Source organism: Bombina bombina, chromosome 12 (assembly GCF_027579735.1).
Source record: "Bombina bombina isolate aBomBom1 chromosome 12, aBomBom1.pri, whole genome shotgun sequence".
Classification (NCBI taxonomy): domain Eukaryota; kingdom Metazoa; phylum Chordata; class Amphibia; order Anura; family Bombinatoridae; genus Bombina; species Bombina bombina.
This window is the reverse complement of record NC_069510.1, coordinates 38261622-38276963: the sequence shown is the minus strand read 5'-3', so window position 1 is coordinate 38276963 and position 15342 is coordinate 38261622. Positions and strand designations below refer to the sequence as shown.

The following is a 15342-nucleotide window of genomic DNA, read 5'->3' as shown; positions in this document are numbered from 1 at the left end:
CATTTTTTCTTCAGCGATAACCCAAATCGGTCTTAAAGTTGAAATTCGAAAATCACGATCGCATTTATATATGCAATAAAGCAGGAAAAGCGAAATCTCACTTAAATGGCATCTGCCAGGGTGCAGGCAGAGAATTGTATAAAAGAGAAGGAACTTGCACTTGCTGGATTTTAGAAAAAGGTGCTTTATTTAGCACAACAAGAAAATGTGACGGTTCTGGGATCAATCACCTCTTCATCAGAAGGGGTGATTGATCCCCGAAACGTCACATTTTCTTGTTGTGCTAAATAAAGCACCTTTTTCTAAAATCCAGCGAGTGCAAGTTCCTTCTCTTATATATATATATATATATATATATATATATATATATATATATATATATATATATATATATATAAAAATATCTATTTATAAATACATAGAACATTGGAATGTGAAATATTTACAGTAAATACATAGTTAAACATATCAACTGTTTATACATACAAATACATATTTAGACGTGTATATATGTATCTCAATGTTAAAGTCCTTTGTTTTTTTTCTAACACCCAAGACCTCATATCTTTAAGTCCTTGTTACTTTTGTGTGCAATATTTTTAATAAATTATATTTATTAGATAGTGTTATTATGAGTGTAACTTCACTTTGTAATGTATTTTTGATGTGTTTTGCACAACTTTTTAGTTTTGGAAAACAGTTAACCACAGCTCTGAGATTGCGGTAAGGATTGAAGCGTAAATCGCTCAACTTAATCTAGCCCTCAGTGTTTTACACATTACGTAATTCTCTATTTGCCCCCATGTATTAGTGATTATTGGGAGCCTTAATTCCGTTATTTTTTGTTCTTCAGGTAAATCGAAAAAGGAGAAGAGCTCTCTGAAGATGGAAAATGAACCTCAAGAGGTAAAGAGAATTTTTTATAAATATATTTGTGCCACGTAGGATATGTGCAGCATACGTTACTTTTATTTATGTTTTTTTTATATATTGGATTTATTGTATTTTATTTGTCTACAGATGGCTGGGGCGGGGGTTGCTATAGTTTGAGTCAGGAGTAAATTGTTTCTAGTTCATTATTAAAAGTAGGAAAAAATCCTAATGTCATACCCATCTGCTGCAGTTTATAATTAATCCAGGACTAGTGGAAATTCACAAGTTAAAGGGACATTAAAGTCAAAATGAAACTTTCATGATTCAGATAGTGCATGAAATTTTAAACAACTTTGCAATTTACTTCTATTATCTATTTTGTTTTGTTCACTTGGCATCCTTTGTTAAAGAGTAGGCTAAGGAGCAGCTAACTGGTTGCTAACTGAACACATCTGGCGCGTCAGGGACAACAAGCCGATATGTGCAGCCTCCAATCAGCAGCTAGCTCCTAGTAGTGCATTGCTGCTTGTGGGCCTACCAAGGTATGCTCTGCAGCAAAGGATATCTAGAGAACAAAGCAAATTTGATGCTACAGCTAAATTGAAAGTTGTTTAAAATTGTATGTTTTATTTCAGTGTTTCTCAACCACTAGCAGACCAGATTTTTACGATATTTTAACTAAAGCACAGGTGAAATGATCAGAAAAAGGCTGAGAGCAGGTTAGTAACCGTGGTTACTGATTATCTGATTATTTCAACTGTGCTCTATTTAAGATATCATTAAAATCTGTCCTGTTGGGGGAACTTATGGACTGGCGTTTAGAAATACTGCTCTATATGAATAAAAAAAAAAATCTTAAAGGACTAGTCTACACCAGATTTTTTTTTATTGTTTATAAAGAGAGATTATCCCTTTATTACCCATTCCTTAGTTTTGCATAACCAACACAGTTATATTAATATACTTTTTAAGACTCTGCAGACTACCCCCTTATTTTAGTTCTTTTGACAGACTTGCATTTTAGCCAATCAGTGCATGTGCATGAGCACAATGTTATCTATATGGCACACATGAACATAAGCCCTCTAGCTGTGAAGAACTGTTGAAATGTTCAAAGCACAAACCTTTCATTATCCCTATGAATCGTGCATAGCGCTCACAGCTGTCCCTGCAGGGCTTGTACTAGCTAGGGAGTGTGGGACAAATGCTTGCCCTGTAGCCTAGTCATATTACGGATGTATTCTTATGTAGTGACATCACTTCAAACTTTATCATAATTTTTAGGACCTTTAGCAGCAAAATTAATAATACATGTCGATGACAAACTTTATCTTCTTTGTATTTTTGGGGGTGTATAATGTCCCTTTAACTACCACGATGTACCCCGTACGTTGCTGGTCTTTAAGGGTTTTTCAGCTCATAATATTGCGTGTCTCACTGGCAGCGGCAAGACTGCGCTATTATGATCTTCCTCCCTCCTGCAAGCCTCCTGAAATAGCGTTGTCTTGCTGCTGCTGGCGGCTAGATCGCACCATAAAAAAAAACAAGCTCCTTTGTAAGACCAGTGACATGCAGGGTACATCGTTGATCCTTAAAGGGTTAAACACCTCTTGTGTATGCTTTTGCCACATTCCCTAGAGAGGCCAAAATGAAAAAGTTGTAACGTAGATTTTCATAATGCTGCAATTTGCTAAATGTGTCTGGTTTGCAACGTTTGCAGGTTCCTTTTGGCCTCTCTGGGAAACGTGGGACAAGCCCAGTTTTTACACAAAAGCAAGAGGTGTTTAATTAATAAGTTTGTAATTTATTTGGGAGCCAAGCCTTAGGGGCCAATTTATTACAGTGGAGACAGACAAGATACGGTGTAGCGTATCATGTCCACCGCACATCGATAAATGCCGACGGCATACGCTGTCGGCATTTATCATTGCACAAGCAGTTCTGGTGAACTGCTTGTGCAATGCCGCCCCCTGCAGATTTGCAGCCAGTCGACCGCTAGCAGGGGGTGTCAATTAGCCAGATCGTATAGGATCGGGCGGATTGAAGACTGCAGCTTCAAAGGCAGCGGACAAGTTTTGGAGCAGGGGTCTTTTGACCGCTTCTTCATAACCTCTGTCTCCGGCGAGCCTGAAGGCTTGCGCGGAAACAGGGGCATCAAGCTCTGTTCAGAGCTTGATAATTCGGCCCCCTGATGTTCTTAAAACAAGTTAACATCTTTTTTTTTACTGCAATTATTTTTGCCTGTTTGGAAGGAGCCAATCTGGGCTTTATTCTGCAGACAACAATGCTAGTCACCGTTATAAAGTTAGTACTGTATAAGGTGGTTTGTTTTGCAGTCGTTAACAATTTAAGGCAATTAGGGATAGATATGTAGCATGGTTAGCCATGATAAGCCAGCAGGGGCATTTCAAATTCTGAAAATTAGAAAATGCTCAATTGTCAGAGCTAAATTACATGAAAATGGGCAAAATAAATATTGAAATTATATTGGAAACTTTCATTACACATAACTGCAATTTGTATATTAAAATATCAAGGTGTTTAGTGTCTTTTTAAGTAGTGGAGATTTTCAGACGTCGTATATATAATATATGCAAAAAATGTGCTTTTATGCAATTTGTAATGAACTGTTCTCTGTTGCTAAAGTAATCTTTATTTCATGGAAAATTTGTTTACTTCTAGGGGGACTCGGATATGGCGTTGGATGCAGAATTCCTTGACGTGTACAAGAATTGCAATGGCGTAATAATGATGTTTGACATTACCAAGCAGTGGTACGTGCGTCAGAAGCTGATCTGTCACTCACTGTTGTCTTTTGTCCCATAACACTCTGATAAGGGGCATACAATTTATAATTGGTTAAGAGGTTTTAATTTTTTTTTATTTTTTTTATTGAGGAGTTATACATAAGTAAGAGAAATTGCAACTAACAGTACAGATGTTAGTACACGCATAAGTACAATCCTTTGTTGAAATCAATCCTCAGTTTTATCCCATATAGCATGTTGCTAGACCACGCTTTGGCTTGTTTGTAAATATACTTCCAAAAGAAAATGGGATTTTTTAGGGTTAGGTATTATTATGAAAACAAAATATTATGACATGAACAGAGACAAGATCATACCAAATCTGAACCAACAAGTACTGCCCAATGAATAAATACAAGTTATGTCCCACTCAGGTGATATTGAAACTTGGGAAGGGAGCCTACCAGTTATGAAAGATGCGGTGTGCTTTTATTTAAACATTAAAAATAGGCTATGCCAAGGACTGAAGACATTAGCAACCACATTTCCGTAAAAAGTATTGGGTATGTATCTGGGAGAGCAAACTATATGCATATATGAACGAGGTATAACAATTCAGATTATCAAAGAACTTCTTAGAAACCTTAACAGCAGCTCCTACATTCAGGGGGAGGGTTGAGAGGTTTTAAAGTAGACAAATCAATGGCCACACAGAGTAGACTAATATAACCACAATGGAAATTACGTAGGTTATTAAACTTTTTTTTTTAAAAAGCAATAAGTATATGCTAAAGAATACATTCACTGGTTTAATGATTTAAGTAAAGGTGTAAATGTGTTCCCTCTGTTGTGTTTAGGACATTTAACTACATCCTGAGGGAGCTTCCCAAAGTCCCCAGCCATGTGCCGGTGTGTGTACTAGGAAATCACCGGGACATGGGAGAGCATCGGGTCATTCTGCCTGATGATGTCAGAGAGTGCATTCAGAACCTGAACCGGTTAGTAAGAGCTTTAAATCCTCTATTGCTTTTGTGTAAGATCTCCCCCTATAGAGCATTGCACAATATATCCCACCACCTTCTTAGAGCTTTGAGCAACCTCAACATTTACCACACCCTGGAGAACATTGTGGCTCCTCACAGCTGGATAGCATTATGCACCCTCACCCTATTATGCCCTCCCAGCTGGAAGTTATTGCACACCCTCATCCCAGGTCCACCTTTCATCTGAAGAGCATTGTGTATCTTCAAACTTGTGCCCCACTTCACACGTGTGCACCAAACTATAGTTTACCCTCCCAGCTGGAGAATATTGTACACCCTCACCCCAGTGTCCCTCCAAGCTGAATAGCTTTGTGCACCTTCACCATAGTTTGTGCTCACCCTAGGCCCCCCTGCTCACCTGAAGAACATTTTGTACCCTCACCTCAGAGGATCCTCCTATGTAGAAAACATTGTGCACCATGGATTCAAATCCTCCTACCTGCTTAAGATATTTGCACACCCTCATCACAGAAGTTCCTACACCCAGCCAGAGGGTATTATGCACCCACATTCCAGGCTTTTCTTCCTACTGGATAACATTGTGTACTCTTGTGCTACACCCCCCCCCCCTTTGTTTTAGAGCACTATAACCTCTTGCAGAGGAGAAATTTGAATGTTCTCTCCAAGCTGGATAGCATTGTTCATCCACACCCATTCCTCCCCCAGTCATTTGGGGTGCACAACACATATATGCCCCAGATCACCTGCTGAAGAGTATACTGATCCCTCATTGCTGACTTCCCTCTGCATGTTTTGTGCTCATTTACACTCACAGCCCTGGAAAACTAAAACTTTTAACAACAAACCAACTTTATTTTACTAATATTTCTCTTGTAAGATGTATCGAGTCCACAGATTCATCCATACTTGTGGGATATTCTCCTTCCCAACAGGAAGTGGCAGAGAGAGCACCCACAGCAGAGCTGTCTATACAGCTCCTCCCTTAGCTCCGCCCCCCCCCAGTCATTCTCTCTGCCTGCTTAACTGCTAGGAAGGGCAAAGTGAATGTGGTGACAAAAATGTTAGTTTTTATTTTCTCAAGCAAAAGTTTGTTATTTTAAATGTTACCGGTGTGTACTATTTACTCTCTGGCAGAAAAGGGATGAAGATTTCTGCAAGGAGGATGATGATCTTAGTATTTTGTAACTAAGATCCACTGCTGTTCTCATAAGGGCTGAAGAGTACAGGAAAACGTCAGTTGGGGGAACAGTTTGCAGGCTAAACTGCATTAAGGTATGTTCAGTCTATTTTTTTCTATACAGACTGTGTTATTTCTAGAAAAGGCTGACAATATCCCCATGAGGGAAGGGTAAGCTGTATTCAGTAAAAGAGTAATCCAAGCTTGCATAAAGGGCTCATAGTTACTGGTGACACTGATAGGAAAAAAACGTTTCTTTCATGTAATTAGCAAGAGTCCATGAGCTAGTGACGTATGGGATATACATTCCTACCAGGAGGGGCAAAGTTTCCCAAACCTTCAAATGCCTATAAATACACCCCTCACCACACCCACAATTCAGTTTTACAAACTTTGCCTCCTATGGAGGTGGTGAAGTAAGTTTGTGCTAGATTCTACGTTGATATGCGCTCCGCAGCAGGTTGGAGCCCGGTTTTCCTCTCAGCGTGCAGTGAATGTCAGAGGGATGTGAGGAGAGTATTGCCTATTTTGAATGCAGTGATCTCCTTCTACAGGGTCTATTTCATAGGTTCTCTGTTATCGGTCGTAGAGATTCATCTCTTACCTCCCTTTTCAGATCGACGATATACTCTTATTTATATACCATTACCTCTGCTGATTTTCGTTTCAGTACTGGTTTGGCTTTCTACAAACATGTAGATGAGTGTCCTGGGGTAAGTAAGTCTTATTTTCTGTGACACTCTAAGCTATGGTTGGGCACTTTGTTTATAAAGTTCTAAATTTATGTATTCAAACATTTATTTGCCTTGACTCAGGATGTTCAACATTCCTTATTTTCAGACAGTCAGTTTCATATTTGGGATAATGCACTTGAATCAATTATTTTTCTTACCTTAAAAATTTGACTTTTTTTCCCTGTGGGCTGTTAGGCTCGCGGGGGCTGAAAATGCTTCATTTTATTGCGTCATTCTTGGCGCAGACTTTTTTGGCGCAAAAAATCTTTTCCGTTTCCGGCGTCATACGTGTCGCCGGAAGTTGCGTCATTTTTGACGTTCTTTTGCGCCAAAGATGTCGGCGTTCCGGATGTGGCGTCATTTTTGGCGCCAAAAAGCATTTAGGCGCCAAATAATGTGGGCGTCTTATTTGGCGCTAAAAAATATGGGCGTCGCTTTTGTCTCCACATTATTTAAGTCTCATTTTTTCTTTGCTTCTGGTTGCTAGAAGCTTGTTCGTTGGCATTTTTTCCCATTCCTGAAACTGTCATTTAAGGAATTTGATCAATTTTGCTTTATATGTTGTTTTTTCTCTTACATATTGCAAGATGTCTCACGTTGCATTTGAGTCAGAAGATACTTCAGGAAAATCGCTGTCTGGTGCTGGAACTACCAAAGCTAAGTGTATCTGCTGTAAACTTTTGGTAGCTATTCCTCCAGCTGTTGTTTGTATTAATTGTCATGACAAACTTGTTAATGCAGATAATATTTCCTTTAGTAATGTACCATTACCTGTTGCAGTTCCATCAACATCTAATGTTCAGAATGTTCCTGATAACATAAGAGATTTTGTTTCTGAATCCATCAAGAAGGCTATGTCTGTTATTCCTCCTTCTAGTAAACATAAAAAATCTTTTAAAACTTCTCTTTATACAGATGAATTTTTAAATGAACATCATTCTGATTCTGATGACTCTTCTGGTTCAGAGGATTCTGTCTCAGAGATTGATGCTGATAAATCTTCATATTTATTTAAAATGGAATTTATTCGTTCTTTACTTAAAGAAGTACTAATTGCTTTAGAAATTGAGGATTCTGGTCCTCTTGATACTAATTCTAAACGTTTACATAAGGTCTTTAAATCTCCTGTGGTTATTCCAGAAGTTTTTCCTGTTCCTAGTGCTATTTCTGAAGTAATTTCCAGAGAATGGGATACATTGGGTAATTCATTTACTCCTTCTAAACGTTTTTAGCAATTATATCCTGTGCCGTCTGACAGATTAGAATTTTGGGACAAAATCCCTAGAGTTGATGGGGCTATTTCTACCCTTGCTAAACATACTACTATTCCTACGTCAGATGGTACTTCGTTTAAGGATCCTTTAGATAGGAAAATTGAATCCTTTCTAAGAAAAGCTTATCTGTGTTCAGGTAATCTTCTTAGACCTGCTATATCATTGGCTGATGTTGCTGCAGCTTCAACTTTTTGGTTGGAAACTTTAGCGCAACAAGTAACAGATCATGATTCTCACAAAATTATTCTTCTTCTTCAACATGCTAATAATTTTATCTGTGATGCCATTTTTGATATTATCAGAGTTGATGTCAGGTTTATGTCTCTAGCTATTTTAGCTAGAAGAGCTTTATGGCTTAAAACTTGGAATGCTGATATGGCTTCTAAATCAACTCTACTTTCCATTTCTTTCCAGGGTAACAAATTATTTGGTTCTCAGTTGGATTCTATTATCTCAACTGTTACTGGTGGGAAAGGAACTTTTTTACCACAGGATAAAAAATCTAAGGGTAAAAACAGGGCTAATAATCGTTTTCGTTCCTTTCGTTTCAACAAAGAACAAAAGCCTGATCCTTCATCCTCAGGAGCAGTTTCAGTTTGGAAACCATCTCCAGTCTGGAATAAATCCAAGCCTTCTAGAAAAGCAAAGCCAGCTTCTAAGTCCACATGAAGGTGCGGCCCTCATTCCAGCTCAGCTGGTAGGGGGCAGGTTACGTTTTTTCAAAGAAATTTGGATCAATTCTGTTCACAATCTTTGGATTCAGAACATTGTTTCAGAAGGGTACAGAATTGGTTTCAAGATGAGACCTCCTGCAAAGAGATTTTTTCTTTCCCGTGTCCCAGTAAATCCAGTGAAAGCTCAAGCATTTCTGAATTGTGTTTCAGATCTAGAGTTGGCTGGAGTAATTATGCCAGTTCCAGTTCTGGAACATGGGATGGGGTTTTATTCAAATCTCTTCATTGTACCAAAGAAGGAGAATTCCTTCAGACCAGTTCTGGATCTAAAAATATTGAATCGTTATGTAAGGATACCAACGTTCAAAATGGTAACTGTAAGGACTATCTTGCCTTTTGTTCAGCAAGGGCATTATATGTCCACAATAGATTTACAGGATGCATATCTGCATATTCTGATTCATCCAGATCATTATCAGTTCCTGAGATTCTCTTTTCTGGACAAGCATTACCAGTTTGTGGCTCTGCCGTTTGGCCTAGCTACAGCTCCAAGAATTTTTACAAAGGTTCTCGGTGCCCTTCTGTCTGTAATCAGAGAACAGGGTATTGTGGTATTTCCTTATTTGGACGATATCTTGGTACTTGCTCAGTCTTTACATTTAGCAGAATCTCATACGAATCGACTTGTGTTGTTTCTTCAAGATCATGGTTGGAGGATCAATTCACTAAAAAGTTCATTGATTCCTCAGACAAGGGTAACCTTTCTGGGTTTCCAGATAGATTCAGTGTCCATGACTCTGTCTTTAACAGACAAGAGACGTCTAAAATTGATTTCAGCTTGTCGAAACCTTCAGTCACAATCATTCCCTTCGGTAGCCTTATGCATGGAAATTCTAGGTCTTATGACTGCTGCATCGGACGCGATCCCCTTTGCTCGTTTTCACATGCAACCTCTTCAGCTCTGTATGCTGAATCAATGGTGCAGGGATTACACAAAGATATCTCAATTAATATCTTTAAAACCGATTGTACGACACTCTCTAACGTGGTGGACAGATCACCATTGTTTAATTCAGGGGGCTTCTTTTGTGCTTCCGACCTGAACTGTAATTTCAACAGATGCAAGTCTCACAGGTTGGGGAGCTGTGTGGGGATCTCTGACGGCACAAGGAGTTTCGGAATCTCAGGAGGTGAGATTACTGATCAATATTTTGGAACTCAGTGCAATTTTCAGAGCTCTTCAGTCTTGGCCTCTTCTGAAGAGAGAATCGTTCATTTGTTTTCAGACAGACAATGTCACAACTGTGGCATACATCAATCATCAAGGAGGGACTCACAGTCCTCTGGCTATGAAAGAAGTATCTCGAATTCTGGTTTGGGCGGAATCCAGCTCCTGTCTAATCTCTGCGGTTCATATCCCAGGTATAGACAATTGGGAAGCGGATTATCTCAGTCGCCAAACGTTGCATCCGGGCGAATGGTCTCTTCACCCAGAGGTATTTCTTCAGATTGTTCAAATGTGGGAGCTTCCAGAAATAGATCTGATGGCGTCTCATCTAAACAAGAAACTTCCCAGGTATCTGTCCAGATCCCGGGATCCTCAGGCGGAAGCAGTGGATGCATTATCACTTCCTTGGAAGTATCATCCTGCCTATATCTTTCCGCCTCTAGTTCTTCTTCCAAGAGTAATCTCCAAGATTCTGAAGGAATGCTCGTTTGTTCTGCTGATAGCTCCGGCATGGCCTCACAGGTTTTGGTATGCGGATCTTGTCCGGATGGCCTCTTGCCATCCGTGGACTCTTCCGCTAAGACCAGACCTTCTGTCGCAAGGTCCTTTTTTCCATCAGGATCTCAAATCCTTAAATTTAAAGGTATGGAGATTGAACGCTTGATTCTTGGTCAAAGAGGTTTCTCTGACTCTGTGATTAATACTATGTTACAGGCTCGTAAATCTGTATCCAGAGAGATATATTATAGAGTCTGGAAGACTTATATTTCTTGGTGTCTTTCTCATCATTTTTCTTGGCATTCTTTTAGAATTCCGAGAATTTTACAGTTTCTTCAGGATGGTTTAGATAAAGGTTTATCTGCAAGTTCTTTGAAAGGACAAATCTCTGCTCTTTCTGTTCTTTTTCACAGAAAGATTGCTAATCTTCCTGATATTCATTGTTTTGTACAAGCTTTGGTTCGTATAAAACCTGTCATTAAGTCAATTTCTCCTCCTTGGAGTTTGAATTTGGTTCTGGGGGCTCTTCAAGCTCCTCCGTTTGAACCTATGCATTCATTGGACATTAAATTACTTTCTTGGAAAGTTTTGTTCCTTTTGGCGATCTCTTCTGCCAGAAGAGTCTCTGAATTATCTGCTCTTTCTTGTGAGTCTCCTTTTCTGATTTTTCATCAGGATAAGGCGGTGTTGCGAACTTCTTTTGAATTTTTACCTAAAGTTGTGAATTCCAACAACATTAGTAGAGAAATTGTGGTTCCTTCATTATGTCCTAATCCTAAGAATTCTAAGGAGAAATCGTTGCATTCTTTGGATGTTGTTAGAGCTTTGAAATATTATGTTGAAGCTACTAAGTCTTTCCGAAAGACTTCTAGTCTATTTGTTATCTTTTCCGGTTCTAGAAAAGGCCAGAAAGCTTCTGCCATTTCTTTGGCATCTTGGTTGAAATCTTTAATTCATCATGCCTATGTCGAGTCGGGTAAAACTCCGCCTCAAAGGATTACAGCTCATTCTACTAGGTCAGTTTCTACTTCCTGGGCGTTTAGGAATGAAGCTTCGGTTGATCAAATTTGCAAAGCAGCAACTTGGTCCTCTTTGCATACTTTTACTAAATTCTACCATTTTGATGTATTTTCTTCTTCTGAAGCAGTTTTTGGTAGAAAAGTACTTCAGGCAGCGGTTTCAGTTTGAATCTTCTGTTTATGTTTTTCATTAAACTTTATTTTGGGTGTGGATTATTTTCAGCAGGAATTGGCTGTCTTTATTTTATCCCTCCCTCTCTAGTGACTCTTGCGTGGAAAGATCCACATCTTGGGTAGTCATTATCCCATACGTCACTAGCTCATGGACTCTTGCTAATTACATGAAAGAAAACATAATTTATGTAAGAACTTACCTGATAAATTCATTTCTTTCATATTAGCAAGAGTCCATGAGGCCCGCCCTTTTTTTGTGGTGGTTATGATTTTTTTGTATAAAGCACAATTATTCCAATTCCTTATTTTATATGCTTTCGCACTTTTTTCTTATCACCCCACTTCTTGGCTATTCGTTAAACTGAATTGTGGGTGTGGTGAGGGGTGTATTTATAGGCATTTTAAGGTTTGGGAAACTTTGCCCCTCCTGGTAGGAATGTATATCCCATACGTCACTAGCTCATGGACTCTTGCTAACATGAAAGAAATGAATTTATCAGGTAAGTTCTTACATAAATTATGTTTTTGGTTCAATTGCAAATATAACGTTTTTTGAGTGACTTTAAGGGGTCTTTGTGGCTTGTGGCTTGTTTAAGGGTTATTAGCCCACATGGCTAGTTTAAGAAACACTCTGTGCTGTTTCTTTTAGGCCCCATAACATCGAGTGAGGTGGGAGGGGCCTAGTTTCTTTACCTCAGAAGCATCCAGCTACTTCTCCAGAGGTTCCTGCTGTATTTGAGGGCTGTAAAGAGGTTTTTTTCCCCACAAATCGTTCCTAAAGGGCAGGTAGGTCGTTCCTGCTGTGGCAAGGTGCTGAACGTTATTTTACCGGTTTTGAAGTTTTTTCAATCCGGTTTTTACATTAAGGGTTAATTGTTTATTTGCATAGTGGTGCAAAGTTACTAAGGCTTTATGATGCTACTGTAAAAATTTTGTTTTGTTTACTGCTTTTTTACACTGTTTTGCAGAGTTTGTGCAGCTTTTTTTCTCTTAAAGGCACAGCACCGTTTTTGTTTAAAGTGTTATTTACTTTGATTAAAGTGTTTTCCAAGCTTGCTTATTACATTACTAGGCTGTTTAACATGTCTGACACCAAGGAAAATCCTTGTTCTATGAGTTTAAAAGCCATTGTGGAACCCCCTCTTAGAATGTGTCCCACTTGCACTGATATGTCTATAAATTATAAAGAGCCTATTTTAGCACTTAAAAATACTGCAATAGATGATTCTCAGTTAGAAGGATCACTCTTGCCATCTCTCAGCAATCCATATCCCAGGGGTAGAGAACTGGGAGGAGGATTTCCTAAGTCGTTAGACTTTTCATCCGGGGGAGTGGGAGCTCCATCCGGAGGTGTTTGCCCAGCTGACTCAGCTATGGGGCACACTAGAATTGGATCTGATGGTGTCCCGACAGAACGCCAAATTTCCTCGTTACAAGTTCAGGTCCCGGGATCCCCAGGCGATACTGATAGATGCTCTAGCAGTGCCCTGGTCCTTCAATCTGGTTTATGTATTTCCACCGTTTCTTCTCCTCCCACGTCTGGTTGCCAGAATCAAGTAGGAGAGAGCTTCAGTGATTCTGATAGCTCCTGCGTGGCCATGCAGGACTTTGTATGCAGACCTGGTGGACATGTCATCTGTTCCACTGTGGACTCTGCCAATGAGGCAGGACCTTCTAATCCAAGGTCCGTTCAAGCATCCAAATCTAATTTCTCTGCGTCTGACTGCTTGGAGATTGAACGCCTGATTCTATCAAAGCGTGGTTTCTCTGAGTCGGTCATTGATACCCTGATTCAGGCTAGAAAGCCTGTCACCAGGAAAATCTATCATAAGATTTGGCGCAAATATCTTTGTTGGTGTGAATCCAAGGGTTACTCATGGAGTAAGATTAGGATTCCTAGAATTTTGTCCTTTCTCCAAGAAGGATTGGAGAAGGGATTATTAGCTAGTTCCTTAAAGGGACAAATATCTGCTTTGTCTATTCTTTTACACAAACGTCTGGCAGATGTTCCAGACGTTCAAGCATTTAGTCAGGCCTTGGTCAGGATCAAGCCTGTATTTAAACCTGTTGCTCCACCATGGAGCCTAAACTTGGTTCTGAAAGTTCTTCAAGGGGTTCCGTTTGAACCTATGCATTCCATAGATATTAAGCTTCTATCTTGGAAAGTTTTGTTTTTAGTAGCTATCTCTTCGGCTCGAAGAGTTTCTGAGTTATCTGCTTTACAGTGTGACTCACCTTACCTTGTTTTCCATGCAGACAAGGCGGTTTTGCGTACCAAACCTGGGTTTCTTCCTAAGGTTGTTTCTAATAGGAATATCAATCAGGAGATTGTTGTTCCTTCTCTGTGTCCTAATCCTTCATCAAAGAAGGAACGTCTGTTGAACAATCTTGATGTGGTTCGTGCTTTAAAGTTCTACTTACAAACAACTAAAGATTTCTGTCAAACATCTTCATTGTTTGTTGTTTATTCTGGTAAACGGAGAGGTCAAAAGGCTACGGCTACCTCTCTTTCCTTTTGGCTGTAAAGCATCATCCGTTTGGCTTATGAGACTGCTGGCCAGCAGCCTCCTGAAAGAATTACTGCTCATTCTACTAGAGCAGTGGCTTCCACGTGGGCTTTAAAAAATGAGGCTTCTGTTGAACAGATTTGTAAGGCGGCGACTTGGTCTTCGCTTCATACTTTTTCCAAATTTTCCAAATTCGATACTTTTGCTTCTTCGGAGGCTATTTTTGGGAGAAAGGTTCTACAAGCAGTGGTGCCTTCCGTTTAAGGTACCTGTCTTGTCCCTCCCTTCATCCGTGTCCTAAAGCTTTGGTATTGGTATCCCACAAGTATGGATGAATCCGTGGACTTGATACATCTTACAAGAGAAAACAGAATTTATGCTTACCTGATAAATTTCTTTCTCTTGTGATGTATCGAGTCCACGGCCCACCCTGTCTGTTTAAGACAGGTAGTATATTTTCTCCAACATAGGTGTGTCCGGTCCACGGCGTCATCCTTACTTGTGGGATATTCTCTTCCCCAACAGGAAATGGCAAAGAGCCCAGCAAAGCTGGTCACATGATCCCTCCTAGGCTCCGCCTACCCCAGTCATTCTCTTTGCCGTTGTACAGGCAACATCTCCACGGAGATGGCTTAGAGTTTTTTAGTGTTTAACTGTAGTTTTTATTATTCAATCAAGAGTTTGTTATTTTGAAATAGTGCTGGTATGTACTATTTACTCAGAAACAGAAAAGAGATGAAGATTTCTGTTTGTATGAGGAAAATGATTTTAGCAACCGTAACTAAAATCCATGGCTGTTCCACACAGGACTGTTGAGAGCAATTAACTTCAGTTGGGGGAACAGTGTGCAGTCTCTTGCTGCTTGAGGTATGACACATTCTAACAAGACGATGTAATGCTGGAAGCTGTCATTTTCCCTATGGGATCCGGTAAGCCATGTTTATTACGATCGTAAATAAGGGCTTCACAAGGGCTTATTAAGACTGTAGACTTTTTCTGGGCTAAATCGATTCATTATTAACACATATTTAGCCTTGAGGAATCATTTTATCTGGGTATTTTGATATAATAATATCGGCAGGCACTGTATTAGACACCTTATTCCTTAGGGGCTTTCCTAAAGCATAAGCAGAGCCTCATTTTCGCGCCGGTGTGGCGCACTTGTTTTTGAGAGGCATGGCATGCAGTCGCATGTGAGAGGAGCTCTGATACTTTGAAAAGACTTTCTGAAGGCGTCATTTGGTATCGTATTCCCCTTTGGGCTTGGTTGGGTCTCAGCAAAGCAGATACCAGGGACTGTAAAGGGGTTAAAGTTTAAAACGGCTCCGGTTCCGTTATTTTAAGGGTTAAAGCTTCCAAATTTGGTGTGCAATACTTTTAAGGCTTTAAGACACTGTGGTGAAAATTTGATAAATTTTGAACAATTCCTTCAT

General features: G+C 39.6%; 1 protein-coding gene across 2 annotated transcripts in view; it reads left to right on the top strand.

The window, feature by feature from the left end:
* Positions 1-15342, top strand: part of RABL6 (RAB, member RAS oncogene family like 6) — a 169799-nt gene that overhangs the window by 74046 nt on the left and 80411 nt on the right. For both annotated transcript variants that reach the window (XM_053695822.1, XM_053695821.1), the window contains exons 5-7: positions 854-906; positions 3556-3647; positions 4478-4618. In XM_053695822.1, the coding sequence (XP_053551797.1) occupies positions 854-906; positions 3556-3647; positions 4478-4618 (286 nt within the window). The remainder of the gene's footprint in view (positions 1-853; positions 907-3555; positions 3648-4477; positions 4619-15342) is intronic.